At 41.8% G+C, this 25,868-nt stretch overlaps 2 protein-coding genes across 5 annotated transcripts in view; both read left to right on the forward strand.

Annotated features, from left to right (window-relative positions):
- The window catches only part of map3k1 (mitogen-activated protein kinase kinase kinase 1, E3 ubiquitin protein ligase), a 71,354-nt gene extending 67,405 nt beyond the window's left edge, over positions 1-3,949 (forward strand). For all 3 annotated transcript variants that reach the window (XM_079600217.1, XM_079600218.1, XM_079600219.1), the window contains exons 19-20: positions 1,243-1,374; positions 3,016-3,949. In XM_079600217.1, the coding sequence (XP_079456343.1) occupies positions 1,243-1,374; positions 3,016-3,165 (282 nt within the window). In that variant the 3' untranslated portion in view covers positions 3,166-3,949. The remainder of the gene's footprint in view (positions 1-1,242; positions 1,375-3,015) is intronic.
- Positions 3,950-6,316: 2,367 nt separating this feature from the next.
- hmgcs1 (3-hydroxy-3-methylglutaryl-CoA synthase 1 (soluble)) lies at positions 6,317-18,732 on the forward strand. Of its 2 annotated transcripts, none has more exons than XM_079600037.1 (10): positions 6,317-6,462; positions 9,093-9,550; positions 10,715-10,840; positions 11,048-11,212; positions 13,158-13,326; positions 14,417-14,587; positions 14,679-14,785; positions 15,686-15,811; positions 15,898-16,046; positions 17,315-18,732. In XM_079600037.1, exons 2-10 carry the CDS (start codon positions 9,103-9,105, stop codon positions 17,399-17,401), a joined length of 1,548 nt encoding a protein of 515 aa, XP_079456163.1. In that variant the 5' UTR covers positions 6,317-6,462; positions 9,093-9,102; the 3' UTR covers positions 17,402-18,732. The 2 variants fall into 2 exon arrangements, with proteins under 2 accessions (XP_079456163.1, XP_079456162.1); XM_079600036.1 differs by lacking the exon at positions 6,317-6,462 and adding an exon at positions 7,122-7,354.
- Positions 18,733-25,868: the final 7,136 nt, after the last annotated feature.

Below are 25,868 nucleotides of genomic sequence, written 5' to 3' on the forward strand. Positions count from 1 at the left end.
TGTCCAAAGCTTAGAGAGCAAGTAAGGTTGTGCATGCAGAACACAATACCCCAAAATAAAAATAAAAAACCTTGAGTCGCCACAGAAATAAAACATTTGGATCGTCTCAGGTGACCATTTGACTGGTGTCTTATGTTATTTCTTTTGTTTGGGTCTTTTATTTTAAATGTACTGTTATTAAGTAAATTCTTTAGCTGGTTAACTTGGAAAACAGCAGTGTCAATTAGTGCAGCAGGAACAAAGTTTTAGAATACAATGTATACTGTGGCTATTGTATATTTGTATATAGCCAGAGTCCTGAAAATGTGCCACGCAGTCAATTTGTGGTCCTTTTCATGCCTGTACTTATAATGACAACTGGACTAGGGCTAATGTGTGAAAAGATACTGTGGCTACAAATAATGCAGCGCAGACAGAAGTTGCAGTAGTTCTGGGAATCTCTAGGCACCTCACGATATATTTGAATATATATTTGAATCATAATCATACACTGTTGGTTAATCATACACCGACTGAGTCTGGGGTTTTTTCTCCATTCTGTCACTGATGGAGTTTGGGTTCCTTGCCACTGTTGCCTTGGCTTTTGGCTTTCTTAGTTGGGGACATTTAATGTTCAACAATATTATTGATCTGCCTTACTTCAGGTGGACGATGACGCAATTTTCTTCTAGAAACAAACTTTTTATTTTATTTTCATGTTATCACTGTGAAGCTGCTTTGATACAATCTGTATTGTAAAAAGCGCTATATAAATAAATGTGACTTGATGATTGTTCGATTACAATTTCAGAGGCATGCGATGATGAAACTGTTATCGATGCTTTTTTTCTCAGTAGCTATGTTTCCATCCACACGTTTTTATCCGAATGAAGTGATATCGAATGAAAAATGCCTTATGGAAACAGTAAAATTCGATTGAATTTCATGAATATGGATGGATTCATAAAGCCGTTGGATGGAAACACACTTTCACCAGCTTTATTCGCATGAGTTTTTTTTACCGAACTTCAGATAATTCGATTGACAGGTGGATGGAAACTTAGCTAGTGTGTGACTACATTTTACTTTCAAAGCAAATAATCTGTAATGGTCCCAATCACAATCCATTTCCAAAATTATTCTTGATTTACATTTTGTTCAAAATTTATTGAATGGTCTACAGATGTCGTCTCCGGTGTCAGATGCGAGTTTGATTGTGAACTGGTGTGATTTAAGCGTGTGTGTGTGTGTGTGTGTGTCCAGGTGCTGCGAGGGCAGCAGTACGGGCGCAGCTGTGACGTCTGGAGTGTGGGCTGTGCTATTATAGAGATGTCCTGTGCCAAGCCTCCCTGGAACGCTGAGAAACACTCCAACCACCTGGCTCTCATCTTCAAGGTGAGCACTGAACCGCATGTGTGCACGTATTTGACATTTCCTTAAATGTTTTTACACAATCATTTTCATGCTGAACAAATAATAGAAACATGTACTAAATCAGTACTCGGTAGCTTCAGGAAGTGAAAAAGCATATTCTTGCATTATGGGGTTAAGTTCACAGAGTTTAAACCAGCTTTGTATTGTTACTGTCGGTAGTATATGTAAATGAACAATATGTTCTGTTTCTGAGGCCATGTTTACTCCTGGTATTAAGATGCGTTTGGTCGATCAGATCACAAGTGGACGACGCTAATACAGGAGTAAACAGGGTTTACAACCTTTTGAGCTTGTCTAGTTTGGTCCACTTCCAGAGTTAGTCGAAAACGCATTTAACCGGATTGCTTTCGTAGTGTAAACACTCATGTGATCGAATGTGTTCAAACATCCGCTAAAGACCGTCTTCTCTCCGCCTACTGACCTAACGCGTAACATTATGGGACGCGCGCTAGCCAGACGGGTTTGGCTCCTCATTACCTGTCGGATTTATTGACTGAACATCGTCCAGCTTTGTCTCAGTCTCCGGTCGTCCAACCAGAGATTATGCATTCGGACTTCTCTGTCCTTCTGTGTTCGATCTGCATCATCACTGTCTGTTTTTAAATCTTTTATTTGACATGATGACCCTGGATCACAAAACCAGTCACATGACGCACGGTTATATCTGTGGCAATAGCCAACAATACTTTGTATGGGTCAAAATGATCCATTTTTCTTTTATGCCAAAAATCATGAGGATATTAAGATCATGTTCCATGAAGATATTTAGTAAATTTCCTACCGTAAATATATAAAACATGTATTTTGTGAGTGAATGCAGCACAATCGTGAACAAATGCACAACTTTAAATGAGATTTTCTCAGATTAGATTTTTTGCACCCTCAGATTTTCAATAGTTGTGTCTCGACCAAATATTGTCCTATCTTAACAAACCACACATCAATGGAGAGATTATTTATTCAGCTTTCAGATTTTCAAAAAAATGTTGTGGTCCAGGGTCACGCATAATCAATGAGGAAGTTATATTGCATTGTGTTTTTTTTAATTAAAGATTTAAGATTAAAAAAAATTATCATCATATTCCCTGAAACCGACACTATGCTCCGACAGAACAACATAAATCAGCCGGTTTTAGAAAAACCCCAGCGCTTCTACCTCCACCTGGAGCCTGTGATTTTGTTTTTGCTCCCGGTTCTTCTGGTCCAATCAGCGCAGAGCTGTGTGAGATCTGACTGTCAATCACAGTTCGTGCACACGCCACAGATTTATATTTTTTTACCAACCACTTTTTCCGGAATTCAAATGTATAAAAGAAAGTGCACTAGCATATTTTGAATTGCTTCAATACACTATTTTTTTATTATTATTAATACATATTTGATTAATATAGGCAAATAAAAAGTGATGTGGAAAAAAGTCGTTCGCACCCGCCACTGTGGCTGGTATACAAGGCAAAGTCACCCGCCATTGGCTGGTGGCGGTTGCTAATTTCCCACCCCGATTATATTGTGTTGTTTTTATTGTGTAGCACATTGCTCAACCTAGAATGTGATAATAAATGGTGGTATATAAATAAAATTGACCGCTGACTCCTCCCTCAGATCGCCAGCGCCACCACGGCTCCAGGCATCCCCCCCCACCTGACCCCGGGCCTGCGGGACGTGACCCTGCGCTGCCTGGAGCTGCAGCCCGCGGAGCGGCCGGCCTCGCGAGAGCTGCTGAAGCACCCCATCTTCAGGCACGCCTGGTAGAGCCTCACACTACTGACGCCTGCTCCTCCTGCTAGTCTACACACTCGCCGTCTCACACGCAGAACACACTCACTGCCGAGCGCCTGCATGTGGATCCGCAACACATGATGAGTGTCCGTGTAAAAGCGCCATTTCTGTTTTTAAGTTTCGATCTCTGCTCAGTGCATTTAGCTTCTGGAGACCAGCTCCTCTTTAGTTCACGTTTAACACATTAGACTTCAGACGGATCCTCATGTCAGGCCTCGGGTGTTTTGGTGAAAGACAAATCTCTGCTAGTTGAGCTAGCGCACCGCTGAATGTGAATGCTTATGATGCCGGTATGGTTAACTTTTCATTTCTAAACGGAGATCATGTTGTATAAATGTCTGGTTTTACATGTTTTAGCTTAATGGGTGTTAATTGGGATCCTTTTCAAAGCTATCGCCCCAATTTTAGACTGTGATGTGCGTCTGTAAATCTTGTTCAAGAGTCTCACTGGATCTCCAGCTCGATTTCAGTTTATATGTCGTGATTTGACTTCTAATTTCTTTATTTTTGGGTGTCGACTCATCATGATTCAGTTGAAATCTCATTTCCTTTTCAGCTGTTATTTACTCAGCCATGTTATTGGTGCTGTTCTGTTCACGTTCACGGAAATCCAAGACGTTTAGTGAACGATTAAGCTTCCTAAAGCTTGCGTAACTGAATATTTCCTCCATTACAAGCGTTGAACATTTCGGTGGAGGGATCATATTTAGCGAACGACTTTAGTGCTCGTCGTAAAACACTGTTTTTTCCTCCCAAATACCATTAACATTATGCATGTTCTGAAACATGTCCGCGTCTGAACTGTAGCTCTTCAAGCGTTGTTGCTTTTTAGGTTTTCTTCCATTTTTAAAAACCATTTTTAAAAGAACATTAATGATCTTATTTGGACTTCGAATTGTAAACGTGACAATTTCAAAACTATTTTTTAAAAGTAATGTTATTTAATGCAAGATCTACTGCTTTATGTGGAAAACAAGCGGATCAAGCTTGAAGAGTTAAGATGTAAATATGAATTTTGGTAGCTAAATGTATTTTACTTGACTCCTGCATTTTTAAAGCCACACTTCTCATCATAAATGTGTATTTTGTTCCTGCAATGTGTTTTTTTTCTTCTTTTTTTCCTATGCCTTTATGAAAGCTTTAAAGTTATGCACTCTGTCTTTTTATATACTGGAAAGGTGTCTGTCTCAGTCGGCTTGATCAAATCTAATCAGTATTACTTGAGTTCTCCTCATCTTCTGTCAGTTCTCACTGCGTTCTGTTAGTTCTTGGGCTTGTTGTTCTGGGCTGAACGGCCCGTATGAACTGATGCTGTTTCTCGTCACTTGGTGGTACTTTTTATGTGAAGATTGTCTATTGCTGTTTTATTCCAGTCTTTTCTACCTCAGGTGTCCTCTAGAGTTTTCTTCTACCAAAGTTCACTTTCTCAATATATATAAATAATTATATATATATATAAAAATATATATTCTTTTATTATAATTTTATATCTCTGAATCTTTGTTTTGTTTTTTTCCCTCAAAGATCTCCAGGGCTTAAGGGCTAACTTATATTAGCACCTTTTATTGTGCAAATAAATCTCTGGGTTCAGCAAAAAGAAAATGAAAATTGGCTAAAGCTGTATCTTTTAATCCTGTGTAGCTTTTGTCAAAAATGTTTTAATTATTAGGTTTTTACCCCATTTGAAGCATTTTATAATGAAATCTACCTATTTTGGTCTTTATAGCAAATAAAACGTATAGGAAAATCAGTTTGTTCTTGTGTTTTTTGGTGTATATTTGGTCCTTTTATTCTCAGTCAATAGTAGAGCAGCGCTGGATGTGCCGATTACATGCGGTTCAATCGATCGAACTATGGTTTCAATTACATCTGTAAGAAATATGGTTGTCTTAACATGCTAAACTTTCATCGCTGTAACTTCCCTTAGTTTAGCTATGGCCTGTTTTACTACGGTGATGGAAACCAGTAAAATACTATACAAAAGATGATTATATGTAATCTGGATTACATAATCAGATTCCAAAAATTACTCTATATCCAAAATCTATTATCACATTTAAAAAAAAAAAAATTTACTTATTGATCACATGATTACATTCACACAATGTAAATTATTCATCATTTATTTATTCTTCCTATTTCTTTTTTTAAATGCACAAATTCATGTAATTTCATATTTAAATGTAATTCATTCCCTATTGTTTTAATATCCCAAAACGTTTTTGTCATCCAACCTCTCTTACTAATATAAGTATTTATATTTAATGTAATTCAAATCATGTTGTTGCTAACAAAGATTAAACTATATTTCTGGTTTGTTATATACATGCATATATATATATATATATATATATATATATATATATATATATACACACATTTAATCATTTAAAATTTAAAAGAAAGTTGTATTACTAATTTTTCTTAATATCTTATAGATTACATATCAAACTATGATTTTTGTGATGTAAGTCTGTAAAAATGTTTGTTTAACTTTTGCATGTGTTACTTTGCTCTATTTTAACTATTATATACTAACTGGACCACTTAAAATGGCTTTATTTATACTTATTGATTTCGTTTCTGTTGGTCAATCAATCTCTCCCATTTCTATAACTTGCATATGTCAGCTAGGATCTGAATTTTGAAAATACTTGAAACTATAACAATGTCTGTATGTAACATAACGTTATGTCATCTTAATAATCTTAACTGGTAAGGAGGAGGAAGGTACAGACTACAGATGTTGTTATAGTTTCAAGTATTTTCAAAATGCTTTGCTGAATATGTTCACTCCGAGGATTACCCTAAATGCCATTTCATTCAGTGAACACTTGACCTGAGATGTGATGATCCTCCGATATGATGTGTTTCATCGTTCACTCTTGTAGTCATGGAAACGATGTTATGCTTCCCTGCCGATTCGCGCAGAACTGGCGAGCAGAATCAGTCGTGCGCTCTGATTGGCTGCGGCTCTCTCACCATACACCGTCATCCACTCACACCATTGAACCACTATGCGCACCTCGTCTAGCGACCCTCCTTTCTGAAGCGCTCATTGGCTGAGAGCGTGAAGGGGCGGGAAGATGAGGACCTTTAGAACGCGTTCTGTGTTTTGATTGGCCGTGTGCGAAGCGCTCCAGAAGCAGACGCGCGCGCTGCACAGGTATCGTCCGCTCGCCGTGTATAAATAGTATGTCTTTAATACCTTCTTCAACGGCCGTTTCACTCAATGACAAGCTCTCTTAGGATCTGAACTCTGTTATAAAGGTAAGTCCAGTCTTAAACTGTTTTCAACAACAATAATGTGCTTAATTCTGAGCTAAAGTTTATTAATGTTATAGCCTATTTTATAAAGTTTCTGGCTACACTACATTAACTTCTAAATGACTGATGAATGAATGACTTTCTCTCGATAGTTCATCATGCACTTGAAAAGCTCATTTATTTATTTTATTTATTTATTTTACTTTTATTAAAGATTAATAATTATTCTAAAATACATAATAAAAAAAGAACGTTAAATAAAATATCGGCGCAACACTGATAAAATCCCCATGACCAACTTTCTGAATTAAGTTTAATTGAGCGCTTTTGTATAAGTTTACAGATAATTTGTTTTCCTTGTGAAGCTGAAATCTGTTGATCCTCCGATCTCGTTTACTATCAGAGCACTAGTGACTATAATGTTAAATATGGGGACACTTTTGCCATTAAACATTACTGGGGGATATCACCCTGAAATAGCAGAAACGATGTAAATTGAATATATATTTTTAAATTCCTCTCGCTAATTTATACATTTAAGTATAGGGTCAATATACATTTAAAGTTTATTTGGTGTTTACAAAAACAAAACAAAAACAATTGGTTATAAAAGTTTTAGGCATTCATTACATGTTCGTATTCACGCGTCCCGAATATTAGGATTTTAAAAAGTAGGAAATTCTTGCGTAGTACACACTGGATGTGCGCACTGTGTAGTGCGCAGTGGACGCGCGTGAGTTGAGCGCGCTCCTCCGTCAGCGGAAGACGGTCCGTCGACAAACACTGCTCGACCACACACACTCCTCACACATCTGACCTTATGATATCTCCCCGCGGACGGCTCTGAGCTCGCCAGACAGCAGACTAGCTAGAGAAACTGATATATGATTGTAAGGTAAGAAGAACTATCCTGTGTGTGAAAGAAGTGGTGTTATGTCGCAGTGATGGAGGAGGTGTTCGCGGTCTGCTAGTGACACATCATGTAACGTTAGGTGGGGTCATCGCCTAGACCCCTTCCAGAATCATAACTACTGGTTGTGGAATGTATATGTTTAATGTAAATGTATATTTGCGTTTATTAGTTACTTATTAAAATGAATTATTGCTAAGAGAAGCGTCAGTGGGGAGTGAAGCGTTTCCACATCACTGTTAACGACACGACAAACCAGAACGCTTGATTTATAGCGCGTTATTTACTTAATGAATCAGTAAAATGATTAAGAAGAGGCTAAGATTTTTACAGAGGAATGATTATATCATCCAAATCAAACCAGAACAACAATCTGCAGTGGTGTAGGCTAATTCATATTGACTAAAGTCAACTAGTTGAAAGAAACATGACAAGTTAGCTTTTTTTTTTTTTTACCATATATATATATATATATATATATATATATATATATATATATATATATATATATATATAAATATATATATTGTTTTTTAACCCTAAGTGTATGGGTTTAACCCTACGAGACAAGATCACGTGATGCCAAAATGCATTTACTTCTGTTTATTGAACTCTTGTAAAGTTATGCACATGCCCTGTGCGTAAATAAATCAATACCAATAGTGTTTACTAGGGGGTTTCTCTTTTCTTCACATTGACTTGTTTACTTGACATGGAACAGGACAAGTTGCTCCAGAGCCATATCTATGTGGGTTAAAGGTAATGTCCTTTACTCAGTTAAAGGGTTAATCTCATTAGAGGAGAGCAGAGCTCCAGCGCTCACAGGCTTTGCCATGTGCCTCTCTCTATAATGTCCCTCTCCTCGGGATGTTGCTCACATATGTGTGTGTTTTCAGTTTTCAAAGGACTTGCCACTTGGCCGTCTCATAGTATTTATGAATACCCTCCCGGTCAAAAGTTTGGAATTATTTAAATGTTTTTAAAAAAGTCTCTTCTGCCCTGCAAGGCAAGCAATAAAACAGTAATATTGTGAAATTTATAATGATTTTGCATGAAATAATACAATTGTTTTCTATGTGAATGTATAGTAAAATGTAATTTATTATTCTTGTGATCAAAGCTGTATTTTCAGCATCATTACTCCAGTCTTCAGAGTCACATGATCCTTCAGAAATTATTCTAATATGATAATTTGATGCTCGAGAAACATATTAGAAAAAAATATACTTTTATTCTGTAAGGACACATTACAATTGATCAAAAGTGACAGTAAAGACATTTACATTGCTACAAAATAATGTTTAAAATGAATGCTATCAAGTATTCCACAAAAATATAAATCCGCACAATTGTTTTCAACATTGTATAATAATCATAAATGTTTCTCGAGCATCAAATCATCATATTAGAATGATTTCTGAAGGATCATGTGACACTGAAGACTGGAGTAATGATGCGGAAAATACAGCTTTGATCACAGGAATAAATTACACTTTACTATATATTCACATAGAAAACAGCGATTTTAAATTGTAATAATATTTCTGATCAAATAAATGCAGCGCTTCTGAACATAAGAGACATCCTACAAAACATTATGAATATGTTCCTCTGCATTATATCTGTGATCTGTTCTCTAGACATCAGTATTGTGTGTGACGGTGTAAACCTGCTTTATGAGAGTGTGTGCTGAATAACCGCGTCCTGCACTCTTCTGTCTCAGTCCGCTCAGAATGCCTGGATCTCTCCCTGCGGTCAGTGAGGCGGCGTGGCCTAAAGATGTGGGCATCATAGCGCTGGAGGTGTACGTGCCGTCCCAGTTCGTGGAGCAGGCCGAGCTGGAGGAGTACGACGGCGTGGGCTCGGGCAAGTACACCGTGGGGCTGGGACAGGCCCGCATGGGCTTCTGCTCGGACCGCGAGGACATCAGCTCCCTGTGCCTGACGGTGGTGCAGCGGCTGATGGAGCGGAGCGGCCTGTCCTACGACAGCGTGGGCCGGCTCGAGGTGGGCACCGAAACCATCATCGACAAGTCCAAGTCCACCAAGACGGTCCTGATGCAGCTGTTCGAGGAGTCGGGCAACACGGACGTGGAGGGAGTGGACACCACCAACGCCTGCTACGGGGGAACCGCCGCGCTCTTCAACGCCGTCAACTGGGTCGAGTCCAGCTCCTGGGACGGTGCGCTGCTCTCTCTCACACACACACACACACACACACACAACTGGGTGGAGTCCAGCTCCTGGGACGGTGCGCTGCTCTCACACACACACACACACACACACACACACACACACACACAACTGGGTGGAGTCCAGCTCCTGGGGCGGTGCGCTGCTCTCTCTCACACACACACACACACACACACACACACACACACACACACACACACACACACACACAACTGGGTGGAGTCCAGCTCCTGGGGCGGTGCGCTGCTCTCACACACACACATACACAAAACTGGGTGGAGTCCAGCTCCTGGGGCGGTGCGCTGCTCTCACACACACACACACTCCTGGAACAGTGCGCTGCTCCCTCACACACTACACATGTGACTGTGGACCGTAGAGCTCACGTCTCACCACAACATCTAAAGACAAATATTTATAGTTAAAGAAAAATAGGGTAGTGTGATTTTTGCATTTTAACACTTTTTTTAGGACAGTTAAGCATGTAATTACTGTTAAAAAAAGACTAATTTAAATTTATTTTTGTTGCATTTGGCACACATTTTTTCCTTGCATTGCATCCAAGGTAGACGTTTCTCAGTCCCTGCATTCCCTGGGAATTAACTTTGGTGTTCCTAGCAGCATGCTGTTATTCTACAATAATGTTTATATATATATATACACACACTGTAGTCAACATTTGAAGTGGATTAAAAAAATCTCTTCAAAGTTGTCCTAAGACAAGAACGGGTATCGTTCAAAATCCATGTATAACTTTGATGAAAGGTTTGGATCAACTTGTTGATCAAATGTTGACTACTATATATATATATATATATATATAATGCCTTTAAATTTAAAAGATACAACTTTTTTATTACAGTATTGAGAATCAGCATTAAAAATAATGGGAATTACATATTCAAAGTAAGAAAAAAAACTGAGAATTTAGGGTGGGAAATGCGCTTAATTATTAGAGAATAATGTCGCAATGCATAAAATCACAACAGTCCTAAAACATGCATCATTACCTTCTGTGCAGAATGCTTTATTTGGGTTAGTTTTAATGTCAGCTCTTATTGTAGGGTGACATGTTTCCACATTCATTATAAAAAGCTGTATTTTGAGTTGTGTGTCTTGAGCATTGGCTAACGGACTGGTTCTGCTGGTGCAGGGCGCTACGCTGTGGTGGTCGCTGGTGATATTGCGGTTTACTCCACGGGCAGCGCCAGGCCTACAGGGGGCGCCGGAGCCGTGGCCATGCTGGTGGGACCCAACGCCCCTCTGGCCTTTGAGAGAGGTATGAGGCCTGCACAACATCAGCTGTCATGACCTTTCACACACACACACACACACACACACACACACACACACACACACAGCTCTAACTAACCCGTGGCCGAGGGTAAAGTCCGCACTACATCCATGCAGGAATCGGCAGTTCTACATGTAATGCTCTGTATGCTTTATTTCCTGAAGTAATTGATGTAATCGCATGTTTTCACAGGTCTGCGTGGGACACATATGCAGCATGCGTATGATTTTTATAAGCCAGATATGGTGTCTGAGTATCCCGTGGTGGACGGCAAGCTCTCCATCCAGTGTTACCTCAGCGCTTTAGACCGATGCTACTCCGTCTTCAGGAGCAAGATCCACGCCCAGTGGCAGAGAGGTCGGCTAACATGTCCACATATCCTCAAACAAACGCTTTTATTTGTTTATTTTCATGTATTTATTTGTATTCTGCCATTTTGTGAAGTAAATCGAGGGCTGCCAGATAGCAAAAATTATCATAAAAAATCCAGTTAAGTGTCTTTGACTACTATGTACTTACATTTACATGCATGTTCCCTAATGCCTGGCTCACACTACTGGAGTTTTGAAATCCTAACCGATTTTGAAATCTGGTTGCAGCACACACTTTAGGAGAATCTTTGCAGATTTTCTTACCTCAGATCTTAAACATGCTCATACTACAAGATTTGAAAATCGCGGCGCATCACACACTACAAAATGTTACTAAGATTATCATGCCAGAGGAGTTAAAACACCTGCAATTTTGGAAACTGCACAATAAAAAACTGTAAACTGTGCAATTGTTGAATAAAAAAATAAAAAAAATAATAATAAAAAAAAATGATCATGCCAGAGGAAGCGCGCGCCTCACGTGATCTACGCAGCAGATCGGAAGCGGATGTAAACAAAATGGATACTGTAACACGAAAACTTGCTGTATCAATTATGATCGTTTGTTGTGAGAAAAACAAAAGCGGAAGAATAAACGAGTGTGGCTGAGAAAATGTTTGGTGAGACGGGCTCAACATGCGAGAAATGCAGGTAAGAAATGTCTGTCACTTCCGTCTCGTTGTAGACTTGTTTGGCTATTGGCAGTAGGCCTACTGACGTAATCACAATCTTGCTCATCCTGATAAATATCAAACATGATTGTGAGAGCAGATCGGGTGTGGCAAGATTCGATCTGTGAACGCCTCACATTACAAGATAATCTGTGCCGAACATCGAAACCAATCGAGGTCCTCGACAAGATTTTTTCTCCGATTCTCCGGAGGGGGAAATCGGGCATAAATCGGCCTAAAACTCCTGTAGTGTGAGCCAGGCTTAACCCCTTAACCCCCCCTTAAAGTGGAAATGAAGCAGTCAGTCAACTTCACATTATTTAGATTTCCACTTTAATTAAAAGATGTATATAACAAACACTATTAATGTAACCATCTTAAAGAAAAAGGGATGTTTTGTTATATCTTTTGGAGTAAGAGCGCCGTCATATTGCAAAAGCACAGCGTCTGACGTCACAGGAACTTAATGTCCCCTTTAAACCGACTCCTGTTTAACAATTATGTAAACTGGTAAAAGTGAGAAATGTAAACAGGTGAATTGTATCCCTTTCCAATAAAAACTTAAATATAAAAAATAAAAATAAACCGACTCACACACACCTGTCCTAGCCTCACCGCATCCTCCTCATAGCAGCACAAGAGTTTTACAATACAACATCAGCGCAATAAGTACATTACCAAACTATTATTCATGATGCATACAAGTAATAATAATAATAATAATACATTTTATTTATGATGCACTTTACATTTCCGTGAAATCTCACAGTGCTACAGTAACAGGGGGTTTAAAAACAGTCCCAAAGTGTCACACAAACAATAAAATGGCAATAAAACACCACAAAGTTTACATTTAAAATCATGAAAGTTAAAAGGCCTTTTGATACATATACGAAGTACATATTAGTTAAAGGCACCTAAGTCTTAGTTAAGAGTCCCGTTGTGTTCTCATATTTCCTCCTCTCGTGCGTTATATGCTGTGTTATAAACATTGATGATTGCTAGTGTCAAGATTTGTGTTCACATTATCGGCCAAAATGTCCTTATTCAATTCTCCCTGGCTAAACTTTCAGTCCCTCCTCTCCACTAAATACGACTCATGCCCGTTGGTCCAGATCTTCTGAAACTATGATATCTCTGCGAGGAACACAGTGACATCTAGGTTTCATCTTTCCTCCAGGATCTGTAATGCACATCTCAACAGAGAACGACACATGTTGACTGGTTGCTCATGTCTTGAGGGCTTCTGCTGTGTTTCAGAGGGCGTTGAGAGGCGCTGTAGTCTCGAAGACTTTGGCTTCATGGTCTTCCACTCTCCTTACTGCAAACTGGTGCAGAAGTCTTTGGCTCGCCTAATGCTCAACGATTTCATGTGTCATCCCAGTCCAAACACGGAGAGCGGGCCCTTCAGCGGACTGGAAGCTTTCAGGTTAACAGAGTCCTTCAGCTGACCATTGAGCGTTACAGAGCCGCACCGCATGAGCGTCACACTGAGAAGTGCACGCATTTAACGTTAATGAATGAATCACAATATATTTATATTTAAAGAAAAAGTTCACCACAATGAAAAATTCTGTTTTGTTGTTCCAAACCCATAAGCTGGGGGTTTTTTTTAAGGCGAGACACATCGTTTTATTTTTTTTTCACTGGTCAATTTTGAGATTTTGGGCTATTTGTCTTCAATAACATCTTCTTTCAGTCTTGTGGTGAAAAAAAGTCTGAAACACACATTTAGGTCTTTATTTTACTAACTTTGTCTGTTTGCGTCTGTAGATTTCTCATAAATTCATAAAAAGTTGGCGTTGTAAATCATCCTCTGCTCCGCGATCTCTGTCTGCACCGTCATCACACACACCGTTAGAAAGCCCTCTCTCCTGTACAATGCTGTCGATCCAAATATGGTCATTTCCTTTTTATCAGCAACCAATCGTGAAAGTAAAAGGGCTGAATGCGCGATCTCATTGGCTGATGATAAATCTTTAAAGCCCGTTTTCTCAAAATGACTTTTCTCTCATTCTCCAAGTCCGAGATCTCCAATTCAGTCGCACCGATACACACCAAACCTTCCAGTCTTGTACCTAGTTATATTATGAAGACATTTACAGAGGGATTTGTAGATATATTATTCCTAGCCTGATTTATATAACATTTTATTCCAAAAAACATTATTGACAGTATATTGTGATTTACAAGATAAAAGTAGATATCCATAAATCCCTCTGTAATTTTTCCCATCTAATATGTGAACACAATGAAAAAATAATTTTCAACCTGGCTTTATCCAATACTCAGATTTCGTTTTTTTTAATATATGCAAATTCGCACATATACACTTAGATATTGCCTAATTTGCATATTTAAACATTAAATTATAGAAAACTTGTAATACATTTTTTCTCATCTTAATGTAGATAATCAACTGGGGAAGTTTCATGGTGATATCTGATAGTTAGAAATGTTACCCTATTCACCTGTAGTGTCTCGCCTTAAATAAACCTTTAAATATTTATTTTTTGCAGAGACGTGAAGATTGAGGACACTTATTTTGACCGAGATGTGGAGAAGGCCTTTATGAAAGCCAGTTCAGAACTGTTTGAGAATAAAACCAAAGCGTCTCTCCTCATATCCAACCAGAACGGCAACATGTACACGCCGTCAGTGTACGGCTGCTTGGCTTCAGTGCTCGCACAGTGAGTGTCACGGCTTCTCTTCACACAGCATTCACGGTCATACTCAAAGCCACGGTAGACGTGATTCTTATCATGTTGTGAATCTCTACAGACACACACCGCAGCAGCTGGCAGGACAGAGGATCGGTGTGTTTTCTTACGGCTCAGGCTTTGCTGCCACACTCTACTCCATCAGAGTCACACAAGACGCCACACCTGGTACACACACACACACACACACACACACACACACAGAAGCGGTCTCCATTAGAGTGTCATTCCCCTAAACTAGGGTGGGCGGTACGACCACGCTCACAGTCATGGTACAACATATTTTGTGTCACTTTTATGTGGAATTTCAACCCAAAAATGTTGTATTATTATTATTGACTATGGTTTCAATAATAAACATACATTTGCATAAAGCATCCATATTTATCCATCCCCATAATGATTAGAGTATTACAATCTTGAAAAGTATTAATTTAAGGTACATTTAGAACAAATAAAAAATGTGCGATTAATCGCGAGTTAACTCGTGACAATCATGCGATTACATTTTTTTAATCGATTGACAGCCCTAATTATTATATAATCCATAACAATATAGTCAAGCCTATTTTTTGATATAGTGAATTAAATGAAGAGTACTCCGCCTTTATTTGGAACTAACCAAATAGTAACCAGAAGACAGCAAGTAAATCTGGCATCATTGCAAAAAAAAAAATTGCAGCTTCTTTAAAAAACAACAAAAAACTTAATCTGAATAGGAAGACATGCACATAATGTGATTGGACCAGAGCAGTTTCATCGCACCGCAAGTGACTATTTTGTTCTCTTGACCGCATGGGATTGAAACGCTACTTTTTCACAAATGTTCTCTGCGATTATTCTACTTTCTGTAGAACCCATTACAATCACTGATGCTGTCTACAGTGGATATATGTCCAATATGTTTTTAATAATGTTCAGTGTAGACAGCCAGTGTGGACACAAGCACCGCTCAACGCATTTATAATGAACAAATCTTCCTGAAGTTTCTGTCAGTCGTATCGCCCAGCCACTGCTAGCTCAGGCTTGATGACAGTCCGTGGTGCTAACGTACTTCTTCACTTCAAGGCTCTGCTCTGGATAAGATGGTCTCCAGCCTGTGTGACTTGCCGGCCAGACTGGACTCCAGAAGGAAGGTTTCACCGGGGGTTTTTGCAGAGAACATGAAGCTCAGAGAAGAAACACACCATTTAGGTGATCCAGCGTTTGCGTTCTCTTCTCGCATTCATGAAAATCTGTCGGATCCGTTTGACCATGTGATGTTCCTCATATTCCCACAGCAAACTACATCCCTCAAGGCTCTGTAGAGGATCTGTCCCCGGGGACATGGTACCTGACCCGTGTGGACGAGAAGCACCGCAGACAGTACGCCAGGCGCTCGATGGACGACCACAGGCCTCTGGAGGCAGCACTGCTCACTGCGGCTGAGGTACACCCTGACCTCTGCACCGGCTACACATGTCCAGCTAGCAGTCAAGTCATCTTCATTTATATAGCGCTTTTAACAATGTAGATTGTTTCAAAGCGGCTTTACAGAGATAAACGTATAATTTAAGGTAACAGATTGTTTTGTCTTTATAGCGGTTCTTGAATAAAGATATTTTCCAGCTAAAGTTAGTTTTGATTGATTCACTTCCGTCGCAACGATCATTAGTTATTAAATTAGGGGCCGCTAAGACGACACCGTTCTCTCTACACAGACTTTAAACTGAACCTGTGAGAAAAGCTGATGGCGCTCACGTGCGCATCAAGAATTAATTCTATAGTTATGCGTATTTAAAAATATGTGCGCATGTTTGTAATTCTCTACAAACCAAGCCTTAAACTACTTGTCTTGCCTATAAATTGATACAGAATTTTATTTTATCACTTCGGGGGAGATCCGTGAACCGAATTTTCCCACAACGCTTAAAGTAAAGCCCATTTACCTGTGCATTAGGGTATGTGTGGAGCACGTGATGTCATGTTTACTGTACACACATCCAGATTACTGACCACAACACACATCTGCTGCTCTTCGCGTGTCGTCAAAAATGACAGAATTTACTTTATTTTAGTTCGATAATGTTTTTTATGTAACATTTTGTATTTTTAGGGGATTTTATGTTGCTAAATTATATTTACGCTGTATTTATAATCCATTTATTCACATTAGACCGGTTTAGGACTGTTCACTTGGAAGATTATTGCTGAAGTGAAGAAAAAGTTTTAAAAAGTGGATTTGAAAGTTACAGAATTGTACGTTTATTGTTATAAAAAATTTGCAAAAATACTATTTTAAATTTTTATATGAAATATATTCTTTCAAAAACATGTTTTATTCTAAAACTGTGAGAAAATCATACATCTAAACAAGTTGTGTTGAAAATTTGAGCCTGATATTTCCAAAAATTAGCTTTCTGTGTGATTTAGTTTGGCCGCAGTACCAATAGTTTCCACTAGATGAAATTCGGCAATGAAGTTTCATACAATTCCGATGAAAAAAAAAAACATACTATTTTTCTAAGAGCACCAGAGGGTTAATAGCAGGTGTAAACGGGCCTGAGCGCGATTGCCCTGTTCATATATGCCTAAACAAACCCAACTACTGGAGAAAACAACCAGTTCCCAAACCAACGCTCTAGTCTTTCTTTTTTTGTAGTAAATCAATTGGAAGTGTTTTGAGTTTGGCTGATTGTGTTTTTCTGTGGTTCTCAGCACATCCCCAGCCCGCTCAAGAAGATGCCCCGTATCCCCACCACCACAGCTGGCCCTGAGGTGCTCGTCAGCAACGGGGATCACTAATCTACCTCTGTGAGGTGCAGGTCACATGATCTGGAGAAGAATCAAGCTAAAAAAGACCCCAGGACTTCTGCAGCCGTATCACTCACTCACCAATGAGTCAAATCCAACTCCACGCTTTTTAAATGTCCCAGGACAGAATCAGTTTGACCGTCACTGTGTTGAAGAGGAAGCGTTAGTACATGTGAAGGTTTCTCTGCTGCTCGGAGTCATCTATGCAGAGATCCTGACCACTTCAATCCTTTTAACTTCAGATATCTCCCCGTTGTCCATCCTGTCAGTTTCAGGCCAGCCGAGAACTCGAGGGCGCAGCGTCCACACGTGGATGTTCTGGGGAAGATCGACCCTCGCTTTTAATTGGTCTAGAAGCTGCAGTTCTCACACTCATGACTCGGTCCTCTGTCAGGATTTGTGTTTTAACTCTTTCTAGTCAGTCTTATCGCCATGGCCATGTCAGGGAAATGTGCCTGGGTCACATGTTAATGAGCCATACATGTAAAGTTTTAATTACAGACAGGAAGTACATACTTGTTTAGTTGCTGCTAGACCGGCTTCTGTTGGCGTTATGTCCTTTGAAACGAGAATCATAAGTAGATGTTCATTTATAATGAACCCAGACCAGGAAATGATGTCATGATTATTGTTAGAGGATAAAAGATTGATGATGACATTAAATGTTATGATCAGTCACAGTTAATTGTGGACAGTTTAAGTGAGAAAGAGTCGCTCTATATCACAGCTTACCCTAATATTCACCAAATGATGTGATTTCACACCGTCATCTTTGACCTTTGATTGTTTCAAACACAGCACTTCTCTAATGATGCAGAGGTTTGTGGGAGGAGAGAAGCAATATTAATATTAATACTACAATATTGTAGAAGTTCGCACCTTAAAACCTTGATGTCAAAGGGCTTAAGGCAGATATTATAGGCTAAGAGATATTATATTACGCTTAATTGCACATTTCCTTCCAGAGCATTCTTCAGTGTGTGTGTCCATGTTGACATCTGAAGAGATCTGCACATCCGCCGACTACGAGAAGCCTTATTCTAACCATGTGCACAACACAAGGGTTTATTCTGAAAACTGTCCGTCTTCTCCTTCTGCTGCCAGCACACGTCGACTGTACGGATGTAACTTGAAGCGGCCGATGTTTACAAGAGGTTTCCCAGAGATCAGTTCATGCCAATAATTGGCAAGTGATGTACAGTACTAACTTATATTTGCAGATGGACAAAAACTGTAGAAAACGAGCTGTGTAGAGGATGTGTCTCAACTGTACGTGGGAATCTGATAATGTATGAACTGAGGATTAAATGTTCTTTTGCTGACGTCCCTGTTTATTCTTCTGCATACACTCAATCACCGCAGGAGCAGAGTCATGTGTGTCATAAATATTTACATATTTAACACACACGCAGAAGAACACACTCCTCACACACACACACACACACACAGAAGAACACACTCCTCACACACACAGAAGAACACACTCCTCACACACACACACACACACACAGAAGAACACACTCCTCTCACACACAGAAGAACACACTCCTCACACACACAGAAGAACACACTCCTCACACACACAGAAGAACACACTCCTCACACACACAGAAGAACACACTCCTCACACGCAGAAGAACACACTCCTCACACACGCAGAAGAACACACTCCTCACACACACAGAAGAACACACTCCTCACACACACAGAAGAACACACACACACAGAAGAACACTCCTCACACACGCGGAAGAACACACTCCTCACACACACAGAAGAACACACTCCTCACACACACAGAAGAACACACTCCTCACACACACAGAAGAACACACTCCTCACACACACAGAAGAACACACTCCTCACACACACAGAAGAACACACACACACAGAAGAACACTCCTCACACACGCGGAAGAACACACTCCTCACACACACAGAAGAACACACTCCTCACACACACAGAAGAACACACTCCTCACACACGCAGAAGAACACACTCCTCACACACGCAGAAGAACACACTCCTCACACACACAGAAGAACACACTCCTCACACACACAGAAGAACACTCCTCACACACACAGAAGAACACACTCCTCACACACACAGAAGAACACTCCTCACACACACAGAAGAACACACTCCTCACACACACAGAAGAACACACTCCTCACACACGCAGAAGAACACACTCCTCACACACACAGAAGAACACACTCCTCACACACAGAAGAACACACTCCTCACACACACACAGAAGAACACACTCCTCACACACACAGAAGAACACACTCCTCACACACACAGAAGAACACACTCCTCACACACAGAAGAACACACTCCTCACACACGCAGAAGAACACACTCCTCACACACGCAGAAGAACACACTCCTCACACACACAGAAGAACACACTCCTCACACACACAGAATAACACACTACTCACACACACAGAAGAACACACTCCTCACACACAGAAGAACACACTCCTCACACACGCAGAAGAACACTCCTCACACACGCAGAAGAACACTCCTCACACACACAGAAGAACACACTCCTCACACACACAGAAGAACACACTCCTCACACACGCAGAAGAACACACTCCTCACACACACAGAAGAACACACTCCTCACACACACAGAAGAACACACTCCTCACACACACAGAAGAACACACTCCTCACACACACAGAAGAACACACTCCTCACACACACAGAAGAACACACTCCTCACACACACAGAAGAACACACTCCTCACACGCAGAAGAACACACTCCTCACACACGCAGAAGAACACACTCCTCACACACACAGAAGAACACACTCCTCACACACACAGAAGAACACACACACACAGAAGAACACTCCTCACACACGCGGAAGAACACACTCCTCACACACACAGAAGAACACACTCCTCACACACACAGAAGAACACACTCCTCACACACACAGAAGAACACACTCCTCACACACACAGAAGAACACACTCCTCACACACACAGAAGAACACACACACACAGAAGAACACTCCTCACACACGCGGAAGAACACACTCCTCACACACACAGAAGAACACACTCCTCACACACACAGAAGAACACACTCCTCACACACACAGAAGAACACACTCCTCACACACACAGAAGAACACACTCCTCACACACACAGAAGAACTCACTCCTCACACACACAGAAGAACACACTCCTCACACACGCAGAAGAACACACTCCTCACACACACAGAATAACACACTCCTCACACACACAGAAGAACACACTCCTCACACACACAGAAGAACACACTCCTCACACGCAGAAGAACACACTCCTCACACACACAGAAGAACACACTCCTCACACACACAGAAGAACACACTCCTCACACACACAGAAGAACACACTCCTCACACACGCAGAAGAACACACTCCTCACACACACAGAAGAACACACTCCTCACACACACAGAAGAACACACTCCTCACACACACAGAAGAACACACACACACAGAAGAACACTCCTCACACACGCGGAAGAACACACTCCTCACACACACAGAAGAATACACTCCTCACACACGCAGAAGAACACACTCCTCACACACGCAGAAGAACACACTCCTCACACACACAGAAGAACACACTCCTCACACACACAGAAGAACACACTCCTCACACACACAGAAGAACACACTCCTCACACACACAGAAGAACACACTCCTCACACACACAGAAGAACACACTCCTCACACACACAGAAGAACACTCCTCACACACACAGAAGAACACACTCCTCACACACACAGAAGAACACACTCCTCACACACACAGAAGAACACACTCCTCACACACACAGAAGAACACACTCCTCACACACCCAGAAGAACACACTCCTCACACACACAGAAGAACACACTCCTCACACACACAGAAGAACACACTCCTCACACACACAGAAGAACACACTCCTCACACACACAGAAGAACACACTCCTCACACACACAGAAGAACACACACACACAGAAGAACACTCCTCACACACGCGGAAGAACACACTCCTCACACACACAGAAGAATACACTCCTCACACACGCAGAAGAACACACTCCTCACACACACAGAAGAACACACTCCTCACACACACAGAAGAACACACTCCTCACACACACAGAAGAACACTCCTCACACACACAGAAGAACACACTCCTCACACACACAGAAGAACACACTCCTCACACACGCAGAAGAACACACTGCTCACACACACAGAAGAACACACTCCTCACACACGCAGAAGAACACACTCCTCACACACACAGAATAACACACTCCTCACACACACAGAAGAACACACTCCTCACACACACAGAAGAACACACTCCTCACACACACACAGAAGAACACACTCCTCACACACGCGGAAGAACACACTCCTCACACACACAGAAGAACACACTCCTCACACGCAGAAGAACACACTCCTCACACACACAGAAGAACACACTCCTCACACACACAGAAGAACACACTCCTCACACACACAGAAGAACACACTCCTCACACACGCAGAAGAACACACTCCTCACACACACAGAAGAACACACTCCTCACACACACAGAAGAACACACTCCTCACACACACAGAAGAACACACACACACAGAAGAACACTCCTCACACACGCGGAAGAACACACTCCTCACACACACAGAAGAATACACTCCTCACACACGCAGAAGAACACACTCCTCACACACGCAGAAGAACACACTCCTCACACACACAGAAGAACACACTCCTCACACACACAGAAGAACACTCCTCACACACACAGAAGAACACACTCCTCACACACACAGAAGAACACTCCTCACACACACAGAAGAACACACTCCTCACACACACAGAAGAACACACTCCTCACACACACAGAAGAACACACTCCTCACACACACAGAAGAACACACTCCTCACACACACAGAAGAACACACTCCTCACACACCCAGAAGAACACACTCCTCACACACACAGAAGAACACACTCCTCACACACACAGAAGAACACACTCCCCACACACACAGAAGAACACACTCCTCACACACACAGAAGAACACACTCCTCACACACACAGAAGAACACACTCCTCACACACGCAGAAGAACACACTCCTCACACACAGAAGAACACACTCCACACACACACAGAAGAACACACTCCTCACACACACAGAAGAACACACTCCTCACACACACAGAAGAACACACTCCTCACACACACAGAAGAACACACTCCTCACACACACAGAAGAACACACTCCACACACACAAAAGAACACACTCCTCACACACGCAGAAGAACACACTCCTCACACACACAGAAGAACACACTCCTCACACACACAGAAGAACACACTCCTCACACACAAAAGAACACACTCCTCACACACACAGAAGAACACACTCCTCACACACACAGAAGAACACACTCCTCACACACACAGAAGAACACACTCCTCACACACACAGAAGAACACACTCCTCACACACACAGAAGAACACACTCCACACACACAGAAGAACACACTCCTCACACACGCAGAAGAATACACTCCTCACACACGCAGAAGAACACACTCCTCACACACGCAGAAGAACACACTCCTCACACACACAGAAGAACACACTCCTCACACACACAGAAGAACACACTCCTCACACACACAGAAGAACACACTCCTCACACACACAGAAGAACACACTCCACACACACAGAAGAACACACTCCTCACACACACAGAAGAATACACTCCTCACACACGCAGAAGAACACACTCCTCACACACGCAGAAGAACACACTCCTCACACACACAGAAGAACACACTCCTCACACACACAGAAGAACACTCCTCACACACACAGAAGAACACACTCCTCACACACACAGAAGAACACTCCTCACACACACAGAAGAACACACTCCTCACACACACAGAAGAACACACTCCTCACACACACAGAAGAACACACTCCTCACACACACAGAAGAACACACTCCTCACACACACAGAAGAACACACTCCTCACACACCCAGAAGAACACACTCCTCACACACACAGAAGAACACACTCCTCACACACACAGAAGAACACACTCCCCACACACACAGAAGAACACACTCCTCACACACACAGAAGAACACACTCCTCACACACACAGAAGAACACACTCCTCACACACGCAGAAGAACACACTCCTCACACACAGAAGAACACACTCCACACACACACAGAAGAACACACTCCTCACACACACAGAAGAACACACTCCTCACACACACAGAAGAACACACTCCTCACACACACAAAAGAACACACTCCTCACACACACAGAAGAACACACTCCTCACACACACAGAAGAACACACTCCTCACACACGCAGAAGAACACACTCCTCACACACACAGAAGAACACACTCCTCACACACGCAGAAGAACACACTCCTCACACACACACAGAAGAACACTCCTCACACACACAGAAGAACACACTCCTCACACACACAGAAGAACACACTCCTCACACACACAGAAGAACACACTCCTCACACACACAGAAGAACACACTCCTCACACACACAGAACACACTCCTCACACACGCAGAACACACTCCTCACACACACAGAAGAACACACTCCTCACACACACAGAAGAACACACTCCTCACACACGCAGAACACACTCCTCACACACACAGAAGAACACACTCCTCACACACACAGAAGAACACACTCCTCACACACACACAGAAGAACACACTCCTCACACACACAGAAGAACACACTCCTCACACACACAGAAGAACACACTCCTCACACACACACAGAAGAACACACTCCTCACACACACACAGAAGAACACACTCCTCACACACACACAGAAGAACACACTCCTCACACACACAGAAGAACACACTCCTCACACACACACACAGAAGAACACACTCCTCACACACACACAGAAGAACACACTCACACACACACAGAAGAACACACTCCTCACACACACAGAAGAACACACTCCTCACACACACAGAAGAACACACTCCTCACACACACAGAAGAACACACTCCTCACACACACAGAAGAACACACTCCTCACACACACAGAAGAACACACTCCTCACACACACAGAAGAACTCACTCCTCACACACACAGAAGAACACACTCCTCACACACACAGAAGAACACACTCCTCACACACACAGAAGAACACACTCCTCACACACACAGAAGAACACACTCCTCACACACACAGAAGAACACACTCCTCACACACACAGAAGAACTCACTCCTCACACACACAGAAGAACACACTCCTCACACACACAGAAGAACTTACTCCTCACACACACAGAAGAACACACTCCTCACACACACAGAAGAACACACTCCTCACACACACAGAAGAACACACTCCTCACACACACAGAAGAACTCACTCCTCACACACAGAAGAACACACTCCTCACACACACAGAAGAACACACTCCTCACACACACAGAAGAACACACTCCTCACACACACAGAAGAACACACTCCTCACACACACAGAAGAACACACTCCTCACACACACAGAAGAACTCACTCCTCACACACACAGAAGAACACACTCCTCACACACACAGAAGAACACACTCCTCACACACACAGAAGAACTCACTCCTCACACACACAGAAGAACACACTCCTCACACACACAGAAGAACACACTCCTCACACACACAGAAGAACACACTCCTCACACACACAGAAGAACACACTCCTCACACACACAGAAGAACACACTCCTCACACACACAGAAGAACACACTCCTCACACACAGAAGAACACACTCCTCACACACACAGAAGAACACACTCCTCACACACAGAAGAACACACTCCTCACACACACAGAAAATCTCACTCCTCACACACACAGAAGAACACACTCCTCACACACACAGAAGAACACACTCCTCACACACACAGAAGAACACACTCCTCACACACAGAAGAACACACTCCTCACACACACAGAAGAACACACTCCTCACACACACAGAAAATCTCACTCCTCACACACACAGAAGAACACACTCCTCACACACACAGAAGAACACACTCCTCACACACACAGAAGAACACACTCCTCACACACAGAAGAACACACTCCTCACACACAGAAGAACACACTCCTCACACACAGAAGAACACACTCCTCACACACACAGAAAATCTCACTTCTCACACACACAGAAGAACACACTCCTCACACACACAGAAGAACACACTCCTCACACACACAGAAGAACACACTCCTCACACACACAGAAGAACACACTCCTCACACACACAGAAGAACACACTCCTCACACACAGAAGAACACACTCCT

The sequence above is a fragment of the Phoxinus phoxinus genome, assembly GCF_949152265.1.
Source record: "Phoxinus phoxinus genome assembly, chromosome: 23".
Classification (NCBI taxonomy): domain Eukaryota; kingdom Metazoa; phylum Chordata; class Actinopteri; order Cypriniformes; family Leuciscidae; genus Phoxinus; species Phoxinus phoxinus.

Coding starts and splice junctions, on each gene's coding strand:
- hmgcs1 (XM_079600036.1), top strand. Junction 11,213..13,157: donor CCACGCCCAGTGGCAGAGAG/GTCGGCTAACAT, acceptor GCTGTGTTTCAG/AGGGCGTTGAGAGGCGCTGT. Junction 14,786..15,685: donor CACACAAGACGCCACACCTG/GTACACACACAC, acceptor CTTCACTTCAAG/GCTCTGCTCTGGATAAGATG.